At 41.4% G+C, this 22,806-nt stretch overlaps 2 protein-coding genes across 4 annotated transcripts in view; both read left to right on the top strand.

The window, feature by feature from the left end:
• Window positions 1-13,695, top strand: part of ubr2 (ubiquitin protein ligase E3 component n-recognin 2) — a 43,526-nt gene extending 29,831 nt beyond the window's left edge. For 2 of the 3 annotated variants that reach the window (XM_069658198.1, XM_069658200.1), the window contains 17 exons: window positions 12-220; window positions 306-399; window positions 2,079-2,240; window positions 2,591-2,679; window positions 2,874-2,934; window positions 4,228-4,376; window positions 4,471-4,526; window positions 5,157-5,253; window positions 5,386-5,453; window positions 6,424-6,562; window positions 6,693-6,783; window positions 7,134-7,264; window positions 7,849-7,957; window positions 8,297-8,431; window positions 10,751-10,921; window positions 11,516-11,617; window positions 11,986-13,695. In XM_069658198.1, coding sequence (XP_069514299.1) covers window positions 12-220; window positions 306-399; window positions 2,079-2,240; window positions 2,591-2,679; window positions 2,874-2,934; window positions 4,228-4,376; window positions 4,471-4,526; window positions 5,157-5,253; window positions 5,386-5,453; window positions 6,424-6,562; window positions 6,693-6,783; window positions 7,134-7,264; window positions 7,849-7,957; window positions 8,297-8,431; window positions 10,751-10,921; window positions 11,516-11,617; window positions 11,986-12,127 — 2,005 coding nt within the window. In that variant the 3' untranslated portion in view covers window positions 12,128-13,695. Of the gene's footprint in view, window positions 1-11; window positions 221-305; window positions 400-2,078; window positions 2,263-2,590; window positions 2,680-2,873; window positions 2,935-4,227; window positions 4,377-4,470; window positions 4,527-5,156; window positions 5,254-5,385; window positions 5,454-6,423; window positions 6,563-6,692; window positions 6,784-7,133; window positions 7,265-7,848; window positions 7,958-8,296; window positions 8,432-10,750; window positions 10,922-11,515; window positions 11,618-11,985 lie in introns of those variants that run through there. The other variant, XM_069658199.1, reaches the window with a different exon arrangement.
• Window positions 13,696-15,092: 1,397 nt separating this feature from the next.
• On the top strand, window positions 15,093-20,071 carry prph2b (peripherin 2b (retinal degeneration, slow)). The gene is made up of 3 exons (XM_069659326.1): window positions 15,093-15,673; window positions 17,524-17,770; window positions 19,868-20,071. The coding sequence occupies exons 1-3, from the start codon at window positions 15,093-15,095 to the stop codon at window positions 20,069-20,071; spliced, it is 1,032 nt and encodes a 343-aa protein (XP_069515427.1).
• Window positions 20,072-22,806: the final 2,735 nt, after the last annotated feature.

The raw sequence follows: 22,806 nt of genomic DNA, 5'->3' as shown, positions 1-22,806 counted from the left end.
TCTCCTCCCAGTCCTCCCAGTTTGGAGCCATCCTGTCTCTCTCAGGTATGTGTTGGTCCCAGGAGGGTGATCGGAGCCGAGCGACGTCAGCTGGTGACCTGCATCTTATGTCAGGAGGAGCAGGAGGTCAGAGGTCAGGGTAAAGCCATGGTTCTGGCAGCGTTTGTCCAGAGGTCGACTGTTTTGTCCAAAAACCGCCACCGCAACTTGCCTGACCCAGGTGGGTGGAGTCTTTCTCTGCGTCATCAGGACAGCAATGATTCAGTGTAAAACTGTTGACTGATGGATGTACAACTGTGTTGCAGAGTGCCACGACCCTCTGTTCATGCACCCTGACCTGTCTCTTGGGATTCACACGGCCAGCTGTGGACACATCATGCATGCCACCTGCTGGCAGAGGTGAGACACTGCAACTCCACACAGACCAAATAACTTAAAGCCCCTGGAAACCCAAATCCACAAAATCCTTCTCACTATGCAATTTAAAGTCTTATGTACACACTTGTAAGCATGTTAAACGTTTTAGAAATGACTTTTAATCCAAACTGGAGTTATTGCCATTCTTACTTTGTTAACTTCCCTGACGCTGGGGTTAAATTGGGCGTGGTCAGTGAAGATATTTATGTCGTCATAAATTTTCTTGAACCAATCGTGAAATAATCAACAGCAGTTGCCCCGCCCTCACAGGTGCAATAACACTTCTGGGCTCGCGATCAATCCCTCTCTCTGAGTCTGCGCTAACTCGTGTCCACACACCTTGAACATCTCTGCACACACCTGTTGCAGTTACCTACCTAACGATCGCCTTTTTTCCCCATCATGCCTGTGTGTGCTGTCCCCGGGTGCACATCCACCATCTGAGATGACAACATGTCATTCTTTTATTTTCTAAATGCGGCGGACTTGGAGAAGCAGCAGAGTTTCCGCCACATACATGTAATGAATTGTTGCAGCCGCTGCTTCAGAAGTTGTATTCGAACGACTCTTTGGAGATTTCCGCTGCAAATCAACGAACGTCCATCCTCTCCTCATTGAGGAAGACCACTGAAACAGTGAACTCGTGAAGTCTTGGCAACCACATAAACAACAGCGGAGCCAGTTTACTTCTAACGGCAAAAGAGGGTCCGCTCCGCATCGCTGACATCGGCATACATACGCAGTTCTATTACGCAGTGTAAACAATCCACGTGCCCATATCAGCTGTGCGCTCAGTATCAAACTCTCAGCTCCCTGGCGATCTCCCTCCAGCAAGCTGCACAATATTATACTGAAATGAGGAGATATTGTCTGTCTCGGGGGCGGGGGGGTTGAGCGTGGCCAGTAGTCGTGCAGGGAGCGGAGGTGCAGGTGTGCTGGGGGACTGAAGCAAAGTGATCAGATTAAAGTAGTTTGTGAATTAAAACTTAATGAGGTGAAGAAGAAAGTACAATTAAACTGTGGAAGTAAGAAACAACCATCTACAAAGAGGGTAAGTTACATGTGATGTGCTTCTCACAGAAATCATTGATATATGAGATTAATTGAAATCAATTAATTACAAAGCCTGTAATTAATTAGATTCATTTTTTTAATCACCTGACAGCAATAGTTTGATATGATGTGCACATGCGCACATACCTGGGTGGTACAACACCCTCTACCCTGCTGCTGAAAAAAATCCTAGAGGAAACACTGCTTTCCCACGCGCCATTGTTGTGTTGACAGTTGCCATGAGAACTCGGACAGGCAGACCCCGGCAGGTGTCAATCAACACGGGAGCTGTCACGCCTACACAGTCCTGAGAAATTGTCTGCACAGCCAAACGAGCTGTTTTTCAAGAAGATTTTCTAGTGGTTCTGAACGTTTATTTTCCCTCAGATTTTTGAGGATGCTTTATGTCTCACTCACAACTGATATTATATATGCATTTTTGCTATTTCAAGCTGAGTTTCCAGGGGCTTTATACAAAATGGCTAAAATATCTCCATACGAGTGAAAATGGCTACAACTGATTCGTTAATTTAGTGTCCTCCGCCTTTCCAACACTGTAGAACTGTCCCTTTTTAAAGCTGCTGTCGAAAATGTACAACATTTGTCAGGTATTTTGAAGCAGTGCAGTTGAAGGAGCAGAGACGTCAGCAGCGTCTTAGAGGTCACACCAGCTACGATGTGGAGAACGGAGAGTTCCTGTGTCCACTGTGTGAATGTCTAAGCAACACTGTGATCCCTCTGCTGCCACACACGCACTCACCTTACCCCAGGTACACATATACCTGACCACAGGTAAGCACACACATGACATCAGGAATACACACAACTGAAAAACAGGTATACACACACACACACACACACACACACACCTGATCATAGATAAACACACATACCTGATCACATGCTTACCTGTACCATATGTTTACACACTGAGCTGTCTATAGGTATATTTACACCTAATACATAACTGGCCACAGGCACACATAAATCTGACCACAGGTTTACACACACACACACACACACACACACACACACACACACACACACACACACACACACACACACACACACGACACAGTTATAGATAAAGCTGACACTCTCTTTCTGTCATTCCTGTCAGTGCGGATCATCCCAGTTTCGAGTTATGGCTTAAAACAACCCATCAGCAGATAGCAGCACTACGCTCTGCACACAGGAAGCAGCCTGACGGTCAGTCATCTGGTAATCTCTTAGAGAGCAGAGTAACGTTATCTGTGTGTGTGTCTGTGCTTTAATTTACATGTATTAAAATAAAGACTGAAATTAAAACAGCGTTCATGTTTGTAAACATGAGGTGTAACAGCTGGTGTTTGTATGAAACCAGAACAATACTGACTAAATGAATTATGACATGTGTGTTTCAGATGTAGCAGAGGGGACAGAGCCTGGTGCTCCCGAAGGATTCAGAGTCGACTTCACTCCACAGTAAATCAGTTGTTTGTATTGATCAATATGCAATATATGCAATATTTGTTGACCAGCATTAACTTGTGTGTTTTGGGACCTCACTCTAACCCCCCTCAGTCACTATAGCCCTGTTTGCCCCATGTATGTTACATGACACTCATAACCCAAGCAGAGACCAAGAAAATAATTAATCACTTAACATACAGATGAGCTGAAGAGCACTTCTGTTGTGTTAGAAATGCTTTTCCTCTCTGGGGGACCAATCACTGCTAGCTCATGAAAAACAGAATATTCTTAATAATAATATAAGAATGTCACCAACGACACAAAGTTTGTAACACTGCAAAAGAAATCAGTGGGCTACAGATTAAGTCACCATTAGCCCCTTTTACAGCCTGTTCAAGGTGGGACTGTTACGCTGATATTCTGGCTTGCTGTCTGTGTAAAAGGTCGAAGCAGAATAGTGTGGCAAAGTTAATCTGCTGTTAAGTCAGCAGCAGAGAGAGTAGCAGAGGCCAAACGTTCGTATAAAAGGGGGAATTGGCAGGACAGTATATGTGTACTTGAAGCTGGCGTGGTTTGTTTACGTGTCACGTCTCTTTTGCTCCCCCTACACTGGAGCGCTGTGTAAAATTGCACACTGAAACAGCAATATGATGCCATTGTTTGGTTCAATGTAAAAAGACAAACGCAGGATTATGGCAGAGCCTTGTTAACTGCGCTTATGCCGAATCTCTGTATAAAACGGGCTATTGTGTTAACTCATTCTGCAATAGATAGTGACTTAATTGACATTTATTTAACTGAAAGATTTTCAAATTGTAACTTTAATCTATAGGATACATGTTCATGTCTCTCTGCTGTTCTCTCATATGTTTGCTGTGTCTGGCTTAAATTTAGCACCATCATCAAATTAACATTCAGATTCACATTCTCATTAGCTTCAGTTGGACGTTTGTTTACTGCCATTAGCTACTATTAGCATGCTAACATGCTAAACCAAACATTAGCATGATGTTAACATTAAGCTAAAAGCTCTTTTGTGTTTAAGTACAGCATCACAGAGCTGTTGCATAACTGCAGAATCTTAGTCCGGGTTAAAGAACAACTGTGCTGCTGCCTCAATCACACCAGACCTTTAGGTGTGAGTTCAGGTCTGCATTTAAAGTGGGCTGACTATAGTCCAGTCTGCCCACTCTAATACTGTTCACTCTGAACAGTTCTGTTGTAGTAAGTGTAAAGTTAAACCGCTGCACATCTGTGACAACACAACTGGATCATGTCAACAGCGATGTGTCTGTCTTTCTTTAGGAACCCATTCTCCAGCAGCATTAATGAGATGATCACCACATTCAGCATGTCCACCTACAAGGTTGGACTGAAGGTGAACCCAAATGAGCAGGACCAGAGAGTCCCAGTGCTGATCTGGTCCACCTGCGCCTACACCATCCAGAGTATAGGTATATATACACCTGAGAGATACACACAAGCACCTGTAAGGTATATGGACACCTGAGAAGTCAGAGGTCATGCTAACAGTGTATGTTTTTGCAGAGCGCCTCCTGATGGACGAGGAGAAGCCATTGTTTGGAAGTTTACCTTGCCGACAGGTAACACTATCAATCTGTACAGAAGATGTAAAGAGAGAGGGGCCATCAGATTGAATGGGAGTGGATTAGAGGGATTGGGAGGCTAATGGAGCAGGATAAGCACGCTGATCCCTCCAGGAAGCTATATTTAGATCAGTTCAGCCTGCAGCTGATCACTAATCAATTGGAGTCATCATGTAGTCAACCTTATTTGTGTCAGGTGGAGGAATGTCGGAGCCTCAGGTGTTCAATCTTAAATGCAGCTGATTGACAAAGTGTGTGATAACAACACAGCTGCTGATGGATGAGATGTTTGATCAATAACAACAAAGCTGACTGATCCTTTGTTCAAAATGAAACAATACAGCTGATTGATCAGCTGTTTGATCAGAAACAATACAGCTGATTGATAATTTTCAATAAGATTCAATAAGAGACGTTTGTAAAGATGTAGTGGTGAATGGAGGTGCAACTTCTGTTAACCTGTTAAAATCAGGTACATCCTGACTTACATGAAGAGCAGACTGAAACAGTGATTAACAAAGTGTGTCTGTGTGTCTGTGTGTCTGTCTGTGTGTCTGTTTCTGTGTCTGTGTGTGTCTGTGTGTGTCTGTGTGTGTCTGTGTGTGTGTGTGTGTGTCTGTGTAACAGGACGACTGTTTGAGCTCTCTCACCAGGTTCAGTTCAGCCTGTTGGACTGCAGCTCCACTGACAACAGTTCACACACACTTCATCAGATTGCTCTCAGGTATACACACACATATATACACACACAATAAACAAACACAAACATTGGATACGGATACACACGCATACAGAGATTAACATTTGTGCATGTGTGTAATAAACATAATACATGTGTGTGTGTTGTGTGTTTCAGCCCTGGTTCCAGACTCTCGGGTAGAAAACACTCCGTGTATCCTCAACATCGACATGTTTCACCTGCTGGTTAGTTTCCCTTCATATCTAGTTAGATATGGTTTCAGTCATTCTTAACCTGGTTTAAATCCAATTTAACCAATGAACTCTGAACTAAAGTTTATGTCCATGTCCTTTCACTTTATCTCCAGTTTATATCAATTTAAATCAAGTTTTGATCCAGTTCATGTCCAGTGTCCATCTCCAGTTCAAGTTTGTTTTCAGTCCAAATCGGTTATATGCAGTTAAATCTAATTAAAACCTAAGAAAACTAATTTAAGATCCAGTAAACTCAATTTTAAATGGACCTGTCTGTGTCAACCCAGTGAACTGTCTTTGTCAATCCAGTTTAAATCCAGTGAACTGTCAGTGGGACTCCAGTTTGAATCCAAAAATCTATCTCTGTGTAAATCCAGTTTGTATCTAATTAGTCTCTATTTACAGATTCCACATTAAAATGTAGTGTTCTACAGTCTACAGAGTAAATCTAGTTTGAATCCAGTTAACTGTCAGTGTAATTCCAATTGTGAACCGATAACTGTCAGTTAAAAAATTAGATTGAATCCATTAAACTGTCCATGTGAATCTAGTTTGAATCCTATAGTTGTCTCTGTGTTAATCCAGTTCCATTCTAATTTATCTCTATTTACAGATTCTACATTAAAATGTAGTGTTCTGGTTTCCATTTGTAGTATGTTTGTAGTCAAAGGTGTTTGCAGGAAAAGCAGTCTGTGTGGTAAGCAAAACAGGTGTTGTTTTCTTCTCATCCTGATGACTGATCTGACAGTGTGAATGTTTTTTTTACTATAACGGTGAGACTGAGACTCACCAGAAACCGATAAAAGGGGCACTCCTCTGGGAGATGATATGAAATAATTGAATTTACAGTTTAAATTCAGTGAATTGTCTGTGTGAATCCAGTTTGTATCCAGTTAACTGTCACTATGAATCCACTTTGAATCAATACTGAATCCAGTGAGGTGTATTTCTCTGTCTGCAGGTGTACAGTGTATTGTCATACAGCTCAGTTCACAGTCTAGACCAATCAGGATGGAGTGGGGTGGACTCAGCTCACCTCCATCTCCTTTACCTGGTAACTGTGGCTCACCTGGTTCAGATCCTGCTCACGTCTACCATAGGTGAGTCACACTCACACACAAAAAATACTATAAAGCATACATACACAAACACACATGTTCATATAAACTGCAGGTGATTAATTTAGGTGTCTCTCTCACCAATCTATCTCTGTCTCCCCTCTGTCTGTAGAGGAGGTGTGCATGGATCAGGACAGTGGGGAATCAGAGGAGGAGGAGCTCACATGTAAGCTCTACAACACGCTAAGGAATCACCTGGGCAGGTAAGCTAACACGCAAAAACACACAGAAAGGTGTTTAGGTTAATGGTTATAAATAAATTAAGACTGTAATCTATTCTGTATTTATTGATTTCTACAATTTATAAAATAATTTTCAAAAGAAATTCAGAAAATACAAACTGTCCATTAAACTATTCATCTAATCTCTGATTTTATGGATTATAGATAATGGTCATTTATTTATTGGTGTCCTGTTTCACTTTCCCATACAGCTAAATTTTTGTCAATCACACTCTGTGTGTGTGTGTGTGTGTGTGTGTGTGTGTGTGTGTGTGTGTGTGTGTGTGTGTGTTTTACATCATTAATGTGTGTTTTGTTTGTGTGTGTGTCAGTGTGTTACCTGAAGTCACCTCTGGGTGGCAGCTGTGTCATTCTGTTAAAGCCGGTGTTCTGCCATTCCTCCGAGCTGCTGCCCTCTTCTTCCACTACCTGAACTCTACAGCGCCACCTGCTGACCTGCTGGGTAACCACACACAAAGCAAAAACACAAAAACATGAACACACAATAACACAAATATACAGTTAAAAACTGAACACACACACACACACACACACACACACACACACACACACACACACTAAAAGAAACTAAAACATTGAACACAGACACAAAAGAGACTGAGCATACACACTGAACACAGTTATCATTTTATATGCAATGAAGATGAGCTGCATACTTTATTAAAACACTCACTAGTTATATACTTGAATAAGGTATTCACTTTAGTGCAAGAAGAGGAAGAACATATGATGTAGAGCATGAGTGTTGAAACAGCAGGAAGAAGAAGAAAAGGAGAAGAGTTGATTTGATCTTGTAAATTAAATGAAAGTTTGTGAACTGCCACTGTTGGATCATTGACTCTGTCAATGTCCTGCTCCACACTGCCTGTCCAATCCCCGTACCAGCTAACCTCAGCATGTTAGGCTGGTGTTACTGGTCGGTGCAGGTGTGAATGTGAGTTGAAGCTCAGCAGCAGCAGAACTGATCGGGAACAGGTTCAAAGTAAGATCAAAGGTATTATTTTCTTTACTGCGTGTGTGTTGTAGTTGCAGGTCCTGGTCAATGGGAGTCACTATGCAGCTACCTTAGTCTGCCCTCCAACCTGCTGCAGCTCTTCCAAAGCCAACACACACTGCTGGAACCACTCATACACAGGTAACAAACACAGCTAACACACACACATGCACACATAGGTGACAAACACACCGCTCCCACTCCATGCTATATGGTGTGGGATGGCACCTGTAACAGACCCTCCTTGGAGCGTACAAATGGAGTGGCAGCGTATATAAAGAGTGTGTACAGGGTTTGAGAAAGGGCCAATGTTCAGCATCTTATTCACTTCTTGTTCACACAGCTTGCAAACAATTAGTCAGTCTGGATTCATCAGTTGGCACATTTCAGGACTGCAGGACTCACATGTCTGTCTCTGTGTGTGTGTGTGTGTGTGTGTGTGTGTGTGTGTGTGCCTTCGTGTGCACACGTGCTCTACAGGTGGTGTTGTCATCCAGGTGTAAGACAGACACTGCAGGGGGCCGGAGTCATCATCAGGTTCCCCAGAGTGTCGAACCGACTGATTGAATTGCCAGAGGATTACAGTGTCCTGATCAACCAGGCATCCAGCTTCACGTCAGTACTATACTTAGTACACCCAGTAAACAGATATATGACCTCTCTAACCTATACCGTTGTGTGTATGTGTGTATATATACTGTATATATCTAGATATATGGACTTTTGGAATGCTTTCCCTCAAAGCCCTGCCCTCATACTTATACAGTCCCTGCATGTTGTTAGGTTTGCTCTGCTCATGCTATATGTAACTCTATGCTTGCACTCAGATACATTGTAACTTGCTTCTAGGGATGTTAACTGTTAACTGACCGTAAAGAATTTTTAACCAGTTAATACTACTAGTTAAACGGTTAAATACAATTTTGTCTTTTTTAAAATATACATATAGTATATATTTGTGAAACACTTTTTGTTGTCATTAGCTGAGCTGAGCCTGAGAGGAGAGCAAAGTGAAACGAGCACTTAAACGGTTAAAAAACTGAAAAAACAAAGCTTTGTTGCATGTCTCTGCTCCTGGGACATCGGTACCGTCTGAGCGGGTACCGTGGTGGGTCTCACAGTCAAAAGACTAACCCCACAATATGTCGACATGTTGCGATTTCTTCACTAAAACCAGCTGACAAACTGCAAACTGTCTCCTATATAATAAGGACTGGTGTAGGCCTGGCCTTTTTATTTGAAGTTTCCAGAGCCTGTTGTAAGTGTATAGACTCATTATTTATGCAACTCATTAATTATTTAAAACTCCAGACACGCTGTCGTCAGGGTCAGACAGGATCTTATGTTAATTAAAGTTCTGTTTGCTAATCATCAAAGAAAGGTCAGCTGTAAATGTTTGTTTACTTATTGTTGCTGCTGGATCACATGGCTGTATTCTCACGTGCGTAATGGACAATGGACAGTGTATTAATATCCGTGGGAAGTGAAGGGAAAGTGTGGCCAAACTTTTGACTGGTAGTGTAGTTATGTCTGAGGATAATAATACATTTACCTCTTAGTTGCGTGCGTGCGTGTGTGTGTGTGTGTGTGTGTGTGTGTGTGTGTGTGTGTGTGCGTGTGTGTGTGTGTGTGTGTGTGTGTGTGTGTGTGCGTGTGTGTGTGTGTGTGTGTGTGTGTGTGTGTGTGTGTGTGTGTGTGTGTGTGTGTTTCTGCGAGTATTAGAGCGCACATCAGAATGAGTGTGCATGATGGAGAGCTTGTTGTCAGTCTCCGGTTGTTCCTTCTAAAAATTATGTTTAAATCTCATCTGTTAAGGATTAATGACCGTTAACAGGGGGGTCGGCTATCGGTCAGAAAAAATCAAAATTGGCATCCCTAGTCCCAGACTTATCTAATCCAAAAATTACATTTTAATCTTGTTGGTTAACCGGTTATAACCGTTAACAGTGTCTGTTAACCAAAAAAAAAATTCCAAATGCACATCCCTACTTGCTTCATGTCCTACTTTCCAGCATAGGCCCTTCTCCTGAGTCGCACTAAGGCTGTTTCTTCGAAACGTCCACTGTAAGGCTTTTTAAGCAGCTACCCTGTCAAAACCACCAAATAAATGGAATGCAGGTGTGGTATGGAGAAGGTTACGGTGACTATCGCTTTTTGTCAATATGGATCCAGTGGTAGAGTGACAGGGCTTATTTAAGCTGTTGTTTAAGATAGCCAAGAACAGGGTTGTGAACAAAAACAGTTTTGGAATTCGAAATGAATCACAAATTGAATTTCAGTTCTGCTTTAAGGTTCCTAACTGCCATAACCTTTTAAAACTGGAGACAAAGACTTCATTTGTTCACATACAAGTTTTCATGTCTGGCTAACGTCACATCATGTGAAAGATGGACATGTCGAAGTGTCCTTGGGCAAGAGACTGAACCCCAAATTGCTCCTGGTGGCATAGCCAACAGTTATGAATGTGATAACTGATTGACAGTTGGGCACTTTATGTAGCAGTCTCTGTCATCAATGTATGAATGTGTGTGTGAATGGGTGAATGTGACATGTAGGCTAGTGTAAAAGCGGCTTTGAGTGGTCGCGGTAAGTACAGTCCATTTACAAAGTGCAATGCCTTTGGGAAGCTGAATAGCTGCAAGTTAGGTAGCATATCAACTCTGACCAACATTTGAGGCAGCATGGTGCTGATCTGCAAGACGGTATAGTGTTTGATGTGTGGCGGTATCTGAGCCCAAGTATGTCATCAGCCATAAGACCTGAAGAGGCCGTGTGTTTTTCCTGTGTGTGACCTGTGCTGTGTGTTTCCTGTGCTGGGTGTTACCCATATGACCCCTTTGTGTAACCTGTGTGGTACTTGTGTTTGACTTGTGTATCTTCATCCCTGTGTGCGACATGTGTTACCTGTGTGTGAACCATTTGTTTCATATGCAGGTGTCCGCGGTCAGGAGGAGACAAGTCTCGAGCACCCACCCTTTGTCTGGTCTGTGGCTCCATGTTGTGTTCTCAGAGTTATTGCTGTCAGACGGAGGTGGACGGAGAGGACGTAGGTGCCTGCACCGCTCACACCTTCACCTGTGGAGCTGGTCTAGGCCTCTTCCTCAGGTAACATACCTGCACTCTTATATTACTGCGGTTTCTTCCTCCGGTTACACTACTGCTAATGTTAGCAAGTGATGTAGCTCCAACACCGTGACTGAAATATGTCAACATCTGTTGAATCGATTGAAATGGGGTTTAGACGTTCATGTTCCCCTCAGGATTAATTCTAATAACTTAGGTGATCCTCACAGGACATCATTTTAATTAGTCCTATACTTTGGTTATATTTTATAAATTTTTACCATGACATCAGAAACTGTTTTATATTTACCATAAAACTTCTTTAACAACGGCAAGAGTTGAGAGATTTAGAGTGAGAAAATAAAGCTGAACCTCAACTTCTGTTTTATAAAAAAGGTAAATGCCGGTATGCATAGTGGTCAGGTTTTCAATTGTTTGTTTCACTGAAGAAGTCACTTTTAAAAAATATTTTTGCTTGCAGCACTATACCTTTATTAAATGCACACCTGTTCACCTATGAAGCATACCTGCAAAGCTAGTGAGGTCATCAGTGTTTGCTGTACAAAGTTCATTGCCAATGTTAGAATGCTAACAGTGTGTACGTGTGTGTGTGCGTGCATGTGTGCATGTGTGTAGGGTAAGAGAAAGCCAGGTGTTGTTTGTAGCAGGTAAAACAAAGGGCTGTTTCTATCCTCCACCATACCTGGATGACTACGGAGAGACAGACCAGGGCCTCAAGTAAGTAAACACAAATACTACAACCACATACACACTAATATTTACATACTCACATTAACACACCTCTTAACTGAACATACACAGATGCACCAACATATATATATATTTTTGTGTGTGTATTAATGTGTAATGATCTGTATATAAATGTATCTCTGCAGCTGGGGAGCGCCTCCACCTGTATTCATGTGTTTAATAATGTGTTATTTATGTGTGTGGTTCCCTGCTGGAAAGGGCACCCCCTCTACCTGTGTCTAAATATGTTTCTTAATGTGTGTATGAATGTGGGTGTCTGTTTGTGTCAGTCCCTGCAGGCAGGGGAACCCCCTCCACCTGTGTATTAATGTGTCTGTTTGTGTGTTTCCCTGCAGGCGAGGGAACCCCCTCCACCTGTGTTTGGAGCGCTACAGGAAGATAGAGCGTTTGTGGCGTCAGCATGGCATCGCTGAGGTCATCGGTCATGCTCAGGAGGCCAATCAGACACTGGTTGCCATCGACTGGCAGCACCTGTGATGTTCAGCCCCGCCCACGCTAAGCACGATAGCCGACAATTGGCTGTCCATGTTTGTCCTGCCTCTTTTTAAAAACAACTCCTTCTCGACTAATCAGCTTCCCAGAGCTGAGCTCAGGTCAGCTTTCAGGGATTTTTTTGGGACTTCTGGCTTTTTGTTTTCTGTTTAACGGAGGATTCTTACCTTTGACCTCTGACAATACTGAGAGAGGCAATAAAACTGACTCTACATTTCTGCTTGCACTCACACAGACAGGAAGTTAATAAAGTTTCTGTCAGTTTTTTTATTAAAGTTTTTCTCTGATTTTGACTTTAGTTTTCGGGAGATTATCTGTGAATCTTTGAAATCAATATAAAGTTCTGCAGTTACGTAACAGGAAATCAAATGAAGCTAAAGGTGGCTTGTTTGAGACCTCCAAGTCTAGCTCTCATGTCTGATTTCTTCAACAAGTGTGTTTAACAGGAATGTTCTACAGGTGTGCTCTTTAGTGTTTCCGTACATGTGTGAAGTGTGAGAGCTTAAGTCTTGATCAACCATTTTCAGTGCCGCTGACTTAAGAGTACACTTTGTTAGAAAATAAGAGAGAAGTTAAGTACAACTCCCAGGGTGCATTTTACTATCAGCCAATCACAGAGCTTTACATTAACAAATCACTAAAGCCAGAGATTACCCTTGAGATGACTGTCAGCGCAGCAGCAGCAGCTGAGGTACACTGGTATTGTTTGATGATCACTTGATCAATTAAAAAAACATTACAAATATGAACAAGGCAAAGCAGCTAAGGTGCAGTTATTGGCTGAAAGACAAACAACTTAAGAGCACAATTTATTATTTGATGAATTATACAAATAATTATTATTTAAAACAAATGACTAAACTAAGACAATTACAAGTCTTTTATTTTGAAATGTCTTCCTGTAGCTTGTTTTGTTCAGATTCCTGATGTTCATGAGAAAAGATTCAAGAGTTCAGTTCATCTCCTGCAGAAGCATCATGAATGATCAGTGGAAACAAAAATATTACTTACTGTCATATAAATCATATTTTGTCTTATTGATCATATCAAATTACATATCAGAAGTGTGTGTTGATTAGGAATGAAAGGCAGATCTGATGTCAGCTTTAGTTTTTTAAGTTTAGTTAGTTGTTTTTAAGTTTTTATTTAAAGAGACTTTGTGCTTTGTGTGTGACGTCACTTCCTGTTAAAATGGGTTGAATGTGTTTTTTATTCATTTAGTTTGATGTGAGATTCAGACATAAACATGCTGAACAGACAGAAACACAGAAATCTCCTTCATTTATTTATTTATTTATTAGTTTGAGATAAAAATCAGATTTTTTTTTCTAATAAGTGAAAAACATTTTAAATGATCAGTTTATTTCTTTCAGATGTTCTTATTTGTGTTAACGTGTTTAAATAAAAGGATTTTCAGATCGTGTTCACAGCATGTCGCCTTCTCACGCTGCATCATCTATCACAGCTAGCTTGTTAATATGTGAATTTTGTATAAATGACTAAATGTACATTATTGTATAAGAATAGCAAAACAAATAAAAACTTTAAAATAACTTATATTTTTTTATTATTATTAATTCTAAAGAGTTGGCTCTATGGGGATCTGACCGCTGTAAATTAAGAGTCTAAAAGAGTGAGTGAGTGAGCAAACTTACAAACACTGATGATATAAAATAAAGAAATGAGTTGGAACAAATTTTAAATGATCTGTGCTGTTGAGCCATTGGAGCGGTTTGGGTCGGGACCATACAGTCATTGGTCGGCACCAAGGTAAAGGTGTTTTGAGGGAGTAGCAGCTCACTATAGTTTTTCCCTTTGCCTGCATGCTGTTCACTTTAAAAATTAGCTTAGGTGGTCAGAAAATATACCTGTACGATGGTTTCAGAGTTTCTTAGTTAGGTCTCATTCAGGTGAAAATTCAAGAGAAACCCTTAAAAAAACTCCACTGTGTTAATATTAAGCATCTTAAATACATCAAGTGTGTTATCCTCCTCCTATGAGACAGTCACGCTGTCTGACATGGGTTTCATTGAATCTTCAGAAAACACAAGAAAATCAGTGAAATTCAGTAAATTAATTTTGTGTGACTCATATCAAATCTGTTGTGTAAGTGATCATAGCATGAGATCAAGTGTTTCCTGCAGTGTCTGGTCTGGTTTGACCTCTGGGTCCTCTGATTGATCATTAGCTTAAAATGTACGAGAAATGAGTCTGTCCTCACGGCAACATGTCATGAACATGACAAATGTTGTAACGTTGATTGTAGCACCATATGATTGGTAGTATGTTGCCATGGTACCAGCATTCGCATCCTTCACAGCTGCTTCTGTCGACGTTGTCACTGGACGTTTCTGGTTTCTTGTTTGCTGAGTGGACGGACCTTACTTCATCTGTTCTTGTCCTACCTGTGGCTGAGGCCCACCTGCAGGGCAGTGAGGCAGGTGAGCCTCTCTCAGCAGAAGTTAACTTTGAGCTGTGACAAGACGAGAGGAGGAAAATGCTGCTTAACATCAAACCAATTAACAGTAAGTCGGAGGATTAGAGGCAGCAGCTGATCTGCTGTTAATGGGATCAGAGCTAATCGGAGGTTGGGATGACAAGTCGCAGCTCACTCTCAGTCGCAACTTTTCTTCTGCAGGAAATTTTTCAGCGTGGAGGAGCTAAGTGCTTAGACAACGGGTTTTATGTGAAAATTCACTGGTGATCTAATGGCAGACCCCTCTGCCCCCCTAGTAGTATGGACTGTCCTGACTTACAGCTCGACATTATGGGTCTAAAACCAGGAGTTCTGGCGGAGTCGCGTTCAGTTGCTTTTTTCTGGAACCAGTCAAAACTGTAAAACTCCGACGGATTTTTCACCAGCTCGCCAAAGGAAACCGTTCATTTTGATACCAGTTGTCTAGTGATCGTTGATTTTAACTGAGTGTTGCTTTCACGCTAAGAGTTCAAAATGCCGTTCATGCCGGTGAAGTTCAATCTGCAGAAGCGGGTGAAGCTGGCTCAGGGTCTGTGGATGATCTACTGGCTTTCAGTCATTGTAGGGATCCTAATCTTCAGCCTCGGCATCTTTTTCAAGATCGAGCTGCGAAAAAGAAGCGAGATGATGGACAATAACGAAGGCCACTTAGTGCCCAACCTGTTGATCTTGGTTGGTTTGTTGGCCTGTGGGGTCAACGCCTTCGGAGGAAAGGTGTGCCATGACTCTCTGGACCCGGTGAAGTTCGCCAAGTGGAAGCCGATGCTGAAGCCATACTTGCTGATGTGCTGCGGCTTCAATGTGCTGTTGCTGTTAACGGGGCTGCTCTGCTTCCTCATGCAGTTCGCTGTTTACCTGACGCTGGCTGAAGGCCTGAAGAATAGCATCAAGTTCTACAAGGACACGGACACGCCAGGACGGTGCTTCATGAAGAGGACGCTTGACATGACGCAGATCGAGTTCCGCTGCTGCGGCAACAACAACTTCAGGGACTGGTTCGAGGTGCAGTGGATCAGCAACCGCTACCTGGACATGAGCAACGACCTGGTCAAAGAGTGAGTACCCCGGTCGAACACTGCACCCTCAAACGATACAGCTGATGATCGATTAACCATCAGTTATTAACCAAACCAAAAAAACATCTCTTTGGGATTTTAAACAGGATGGTTATATACGTCACGTTGGACAGAGAAACTGACGTAGGCCTAATGAAATATTTATATATTTTCGCTCTTGTGTTTTTTATAGACCAAACAATTTGTTGCACAACCAGTCGGCTAACCTACTAAATTTCCTATTTGATTATACTAATTGTTCGTTACCGTCCAACAATTTAATGACCAATCTCCTTCAGTGGACCTCTCACAGACGCACATCTCATCCTGTCAGAGTTTAAGGTGTTGCACAGTTAAACATCTGAAGTTAGGACCTCCAACAGTTTTTACTTCTAACTTTCCAGGAAAGTTAGCCTCAATATTTGGCTTCGTTTCTCTAAATCTGGCTTGTTTTTTGTATGTTGAGGTCATCAAGAGCACAAACAGGGATCATCTCTGAGCTTCCTAATGGGAAAAGCCTTTTTCAAACCTTCAGCATCAGAGTGGGGGGTGCTTTTCAGCTGAATCACACCTTCAGAGCTCAGCAGGCCCACAGTAAGAGTTTTGTTAAAACGGGTCAATGGAGGATAAATGAAGGAATTAAGTGGGTAAAAGTTACCGTGCAGGAGGTCGATGCACTGGCTTCCCCTCCTTAAGTCTATAATCTGTCAGGATCTTATTTCCACCGAGCTGCAGATTACACCCCCACAACGACAAGGTTAAACAAACCATTCCTCTCACAATGGAAGCTGCTGAAAAAGCTAATTTCTGACAAAATATGTAATATTACAAAAATACAGAAGCAGAACACGTCTGATATGATCAATTACTATCTCCTGTCAGAAACACGTTGGGCTGTGGTTGCGTGTTTCAATGTCCTGTTACTGTGTTAATTCACTTAAGAGATATTACTCTCTCTCTCTGAGATGATTATTTCCTATCATCCAATCTTAACCCCTCTGTCAGGCACAGGCCGCGCCCACAGGTTATTTCCGTCACTCTGAGACCCGCCCCGTGAGAGGAGACTTAATGTCTTTTCACAGGGAAAAAATAAAGAAATGAATATATATATTTTTTATTTAAATGAATTCACATTTTATTTTTATGTTGATTCACAGTCACATACCTAACACCCAAAACTAACCACAGTCAGAGTTTTCATTTTTGTCACATAGGAAACATGAAAATCATCTTCTGCTCATATTGACCTGCTGAACTCTGCTGACTCTGCCCCATCCCCCACCCCCTCTCTTGGCCTGTCAGTCGGAGGTCTTTGTGTAAACCAGGTTTCTGCTGTGAAGCAGTTCATACTCTGACAGAGGAAATCAATAAAACGGCATGTGGCCTAATAAGCTACCATAGCTGTCTCAATTTTGGACCCTGCAGCTCTTTGTTGTTGAATAAAAGGGCAGCTCTCTGGATGGTTTATTCGTTAAGTGGGTGAATTCACCGTGTAAGACGTTGCTTTAAAAGCGACACTTTACATTATTAGCTGGTCTTCCTCTTCCTCATCTTGTTTAGTGGCATGCCTCAGGGTTTTCTACTGGGACTCTTACTATTTGCTTACGTGTAATCAAGCTGTAATAATTCATATTGTTAATTAAACAATCACAAAGCCTCTCCTGATGGTCTTTTAACAGTAAATGAACAGTCGCTTCAAACAGGCCCCAGCAGCCTGTGAGGTCAGGGGCCCTGGTTGGCTCACTCAGTATTTCTTCCATACAACTGTGGATATTACACCCAGTGTGTCTGACCTCTGACCTCCATGTAGAGTCCAGTAATCATGAATTCAAAATATCTTTGTTTTGCAGTCGAGTCCTCAGTAACGTGGAGGGGAAATACCTGATGGACAGTGTCCCGTTCAGCTGCTGTAACCCTGGGTCCCCTCGGCCCTGCATCCAGCATCACCTGACCAATAACTCTGCCCACTATGACTACGACCACCGCATTGAAGAGCTCAACATCTGGACCCGCGGCTGCCGCGAGGCCCTCTTCTCCTACTTCAGCAGCATGATGTCCAGCATTGGAGTGCTAGTCTTCGCCACCATCATCCTAGAGGTAAGGGTCTGTCCACAACCAGTCAATCAGCATCAGCACCAGCCTGGGCCAAACAAGGAACAGTTTTCCTCATAGTGAGATCAGTGTCTCCTCTATCTCTCTATGAGTTTCAGATTGACACAACTCTCATATCTGTCCAGTTAATATGAAGCTACAACTATCAGCTGATAAACTTAGCTTAGCATAAAAACTGGAATCAGAGAGAGCCCAACTTGCTCTGTCCAATGGTTATTAAATCCACCAAAAAATCTTATACATTAATTGTATAATCTGCAAAGAGAAAGTAGATAATAAGAAGTTCAAAACCAGATTACTTCTGGACAGGGACCAATAACTTCTTGGAGTCTTACAGCCAAGAAACAGCCAGCACCCAACCCTGTAACACTTTTGTTCAGGTTAGCTGCATCTCACCTGCTACCGTTTCTAATGTGAGGAGTTTCTCTTGGAGGTGAACACAGGATATGTTCTTTTCTTAATCTTCTGATTTGAAACAAGATAAATGGAGCACACTTGCAATAAATTAACCGAAGCAACCTCAAATGAACCAGGTTAGTTGCATAATTGATTAGCAAGTGATTTGCATTAGTGCTGAAGGAGCTGCTGCTCATGACAAACAAAGGTAGAATCAGCTCCACAGACTTCACACATCCAGACTCCGTATGGAGTTGTTTTTTTAAATCATTTTCATTTCACAGTTTAAAAATTAGGAAAATGTATATATACATATATATATATATATATATATATGTTCATGTTATATAAGTGTGCAGCTCCGTTTGTCTTCAGTGTTAAGATATAAGCATCACATCAGTAAAAGTTTAGAATATGAACAGGGGTTTGTGGTTTCTGTAAAGTATTTCACTGCCACATGTGAGGAAGCAGAGTTCATCATGTTTTGAGTTGACTCAGGACTCAGCGGTAGATCAGGTGATGCACCATCGTCTTCAGTGTTAAGCTGAAGACCGTTGGTCAGGCTCATCAAGGATCAGGGACTATTTTGGGGGGGTTAATCTGACCACAGCAGCAGCAGCTTGCATTCTGGGAAGATCAGGATGAGGGACGGTTCCTGAGAGTGAAAAGCGATTCATTATTAGGGTCAGAACAACAAGTTTGACCTGAAGAGTCACGACAGGCGGCGGATTTAAAAACAACATCCTGAACTCAATCACTCTGTTTGTATGCTGCTGCTGTTTTCAATTTTTGTTTTTGTCTTAGTCCAGAGCACGTAGCTCACTGGACCAATCAGCAGCTTTCTCCACATCATATATAAGTCATAACAAATGAACAACTAGCGAACAGGGACTTAGAATTAACTGATGTACTTTTTTAATTACTCAGTATACAGTATATATAATAAATAAAATGTTCAGTAATATTTTTTGATGGGGAAAAGGCTAAAAACACAGTTTAAAAGGCAATAGTTGATTATTTATTGATTTATTTACAACTCTATATTGTTTAAATATAATGTATTTAAATTCATTTCAGCAAACGCAGAAGTGCTGTAAAACTGCAGTTCCTCAAATGGCCTCTAGAGGTTTACTCCAAAAGTGAGCAAATCTTCATAGAGCCGATGCTACAATGCCAGACAGAAATAAACATTTTAACAGCCTGGGAGTGGTTATAACTGGCATGCTTCAATTAAATCTCTAATAAATGGACTATTCTGGTCAGCTACCACCACGACAATCTCATTCTGTGGGAAACACTGTCATTGACTAAATAATTAGCCAGCTAATGAATAAGCCATGGGCATTGACTGTATTACAAACCCAGCTCCTCCTGAGCTCCACCTTGTTGTCCAAAAATGGTCACTTCTTGCTCCAAAAAATCCAAACATGATACTTCAAGACACCAGGCCTTAGTGGTTAAGGGCCTGCTGCCTACATCCAAGGTCAAGGTCAGAGGTCAAGGAAGGCTGTTTATGTATTAATGTTTTTCAAGAATTGTTCTTAATAGCTATAATAACCTTGTGCCCCCCTGCTTAACCCTGTGTGTATATGTGTGTGTATGTATATGTGTGTGTGTGTGTGTGTGTGTGTGTGTGTGTGTGTGTGCGTGTGTGTGTGTGTGTGTGTGTGTGTGTCGTTTTGTCAGTCTGTGGACATGGCAGGGTTAAAGTACCTCACCACGGCTCTGGAGACAATGGAGGACCCAGAGAACCCGGAGTGCGAGAGTGAGGGCTGGCTGCTGGAGAAAGGTGTAAAGGAGACATTCGGTGACATGCTTGCCAAGCTGAAGACTTTGGGGAAGGCCAATCAGGTGGAGGAGGGAGGGGACGCACAGGAGGCTGCCACCTGAGAGCCCTGCCCACAACAAAGGACTAAGGTCTCCCCCCTCTCCCCCCACCTCCACTCGCCTCTCCCAAAGAAAACAGGGAGCGAGAGAGTAGAGGTCTTCTCCACTGTCTGTTCATACGCCATTGTACATCAGTTAAAATACCACCAGATGTGTACTACTCACACTCACACACACACACACATATACACACACATTCAAAGTGAACAAGTGAATGTTTTCCATTCTGTAAATATGTTGAACAGAGTTTATTTTTAAACCACAGGAACAGAAACCTGCAGCTGTAAATAAGTCTGGGTTTTGAAGTTATTATTATATACAAAAATTAAATTACCCCCCCAGAACCATTAATGCTTCCTGTCAGACACCAACAGGCCTAAAAAATTTGACAGCTGTCTTTACCAGGCCCGACCGATACACCAAACCACTGATCTGTGATCAGCTTGTCACACAAATATCAAACATGTCTGTTCAGAAAATGTTGCAGTTCCACAGTTTATCCAGCAGATAGCACAAAGAACAAACATTATTATAAGCATTAAATATTTTTGTATCTGACTGATTCCTGCCAAAAATGTTTGTTTATGTGGAAAAACAAACATAACTTCCATAATCAGCTGTTTTTTATTTCACAATTTGGTATCTGTGTGTCAGACATCTACTATCGGTCGGACTCTGGTCTTTACTGTCTGACCTCTGACACGCCTGGTTGACATGGAAACAGACGGCCAAACATCTGGATAAACTAGGAGTGCTCAGTAAATACAGGTACATGCAGACGTATTTACAGGTCTATGCAAAGGAAAACACAGCTATATACTGGTACAGGCATATACAGATATGTATACACAGGTGTAGACAGGTATATACAGGTATACAGTGTACTATGCAGCTTCATAAATCTTACTGGTACATTTTTTTTTAAACCATCAAACTATTGCACGGTTTGTTGATAAACTGTGTTTTCTAATCCCAGATTCAGTTTCCTCAGTCAAAGCAGCAATAGCTATTTTTATAGCTATAGCTACGTCTGTTACATCTGTTACCTAAAGCATGTGAGTGGTAGAGCGTGTTGGGGCTGGACTGAGTTCAGGGAAAGAATGTCCCGTTGTGGCCGTCTGGATCCCTGTCAGAGTGACGCTGGTTCAGACTGAAACAGGAACTTTTTTTATACTCTAAAGATGCAGCCAAACCAACACACAAGCTTTGATGAGCGAGTTCATCCACAAACTGTACATTAATATTCAGTGTTTACTCAATTAAAAGTAACAGGAAGCTGCATCAAAGAGTGTGTGTGAATTTGGTCTGTGTTCAGTTTCACAGAGGTAATGAGCTGTATAGTGATAAAAGAGTTATTCAGTTTTCGGTGACAGGTTGTAATATTTGTATGTTTGTTTTTTTCTTGTAATAAGGACAGTTGTGACGTTGTCAGCCAGTTGTTGTGGGTTGGTTGGAGCTTGTAGTTGCTCCGCTGTGTACGATAATACCTATAAAGAGATTGTGAATGACACCAAACTGTCTGACTCATCTTTTATAAAATTCATGAGCATGATCTCTGAACATACAAGTATATTCAGGTGTATAAATGAGTACAGATTCAATGTTATTATAATATGTTTAGAGGGGTTTTTAAACAGGTTTATATAGGTGTATACACAGGTATATTCATAGAGGTTTATACAGAGGTATATACAGGTGTATATACTGGTGTACATCATTTTGTATATAGTTGTACTATTGGGTAAAAAAACTTTGTTCAAAGTATATGTATATACAATAAAGACAAAACTTAATCTTATACAAATAGAGTTTTATGTTATTTCCATCTAAGTTTGGAGGAAGCAAAGCCACCGTTTGTGGGACATGTGAACAACTGATTTAGTCCCAGACAAAAATAAGCTGGTATTCATTTTTTTTATGGAATGGGATGTTTGTCTCTGTGACTCGCATGTAAGGAGAGCAACAAAGTGTGATCATGTTAATATCTGACGGTTAGTAATAATAATACTATAAATGATTTTGTAATTCTGGTATTTTACACAGCAACAAATCCAGAGAAGACTTTGAACAATAATTGAGATTAAGTACAGAGGGAAACATTGAAGGTGAACCATCTTAAAGTTTATTCATGTTAAACAGTGCTTTTAATGTTTAACAATATTTTAGTTGTATTTTGACATGATTTTGCAGTTTTTTTAATAGTTTTAAATCATGTCCTACACAGTATCACAGTGTGATATAGCATTTTATAGTGTATTACAGTGTCTCTGTGTTTTACAGCATTGCAGTGACTTACAGTGTGTGCAGGTGGATAACAGCGTTTGAGCAGATAAACAGTTAATCAGCTTAGAAGAACAGATTAACTGCTGATGTCAGCTGAGGGGCCAAGGACAGCGGCCGTGACGCAGAGGGACACCCAGGGGGGCCAGGGGGAGGGGGTGGGGGTGTCCTTTGAAGGACAAGTTCACTGCTGTTTAAACCTGACTATGTTATCAAACCTATGAATTGTTGATGCAGCAAGAGACAAGAGATAGCTCTGCATATAGAGCTGCTGGTGAGTATGATTAGCACTCGTGTCCACGCTGACTATGAACTTGGAAGTTATGCCTTCCAACCATGATTCACATGATAGTAACAAAATCTTAACTTTTGTTACTTTACATATAAATGCTAAAACTTACTTTTTCTTTACCGTGTTATTTCCACTGTTAGACTTCCATTATTTTTCATTATTCTTT

This window comes from Semicossyphus pulcher, unplaced genomic scaffold (assembly GCF_022749685.1).
Source record: "Semicossyphus pulcher isolate SPU_LCO1_2020_fin unplaced genomic scaffold, fSemPul1.0.p SCAF_12, whole genome shotgun sequence".
Classification (NCBI taxonomy): Eukaryota; Metazoa; Chordata; class Actinopteri; order Labriformes; family Labridae; genus Semicossyphus; species Semicossyphus pulcher.
The sequence above is the reverse complement of the archived record's forward strand: the minus strand, read 5'-3'. Positions and strand labels throughout refer to the sequence as shown.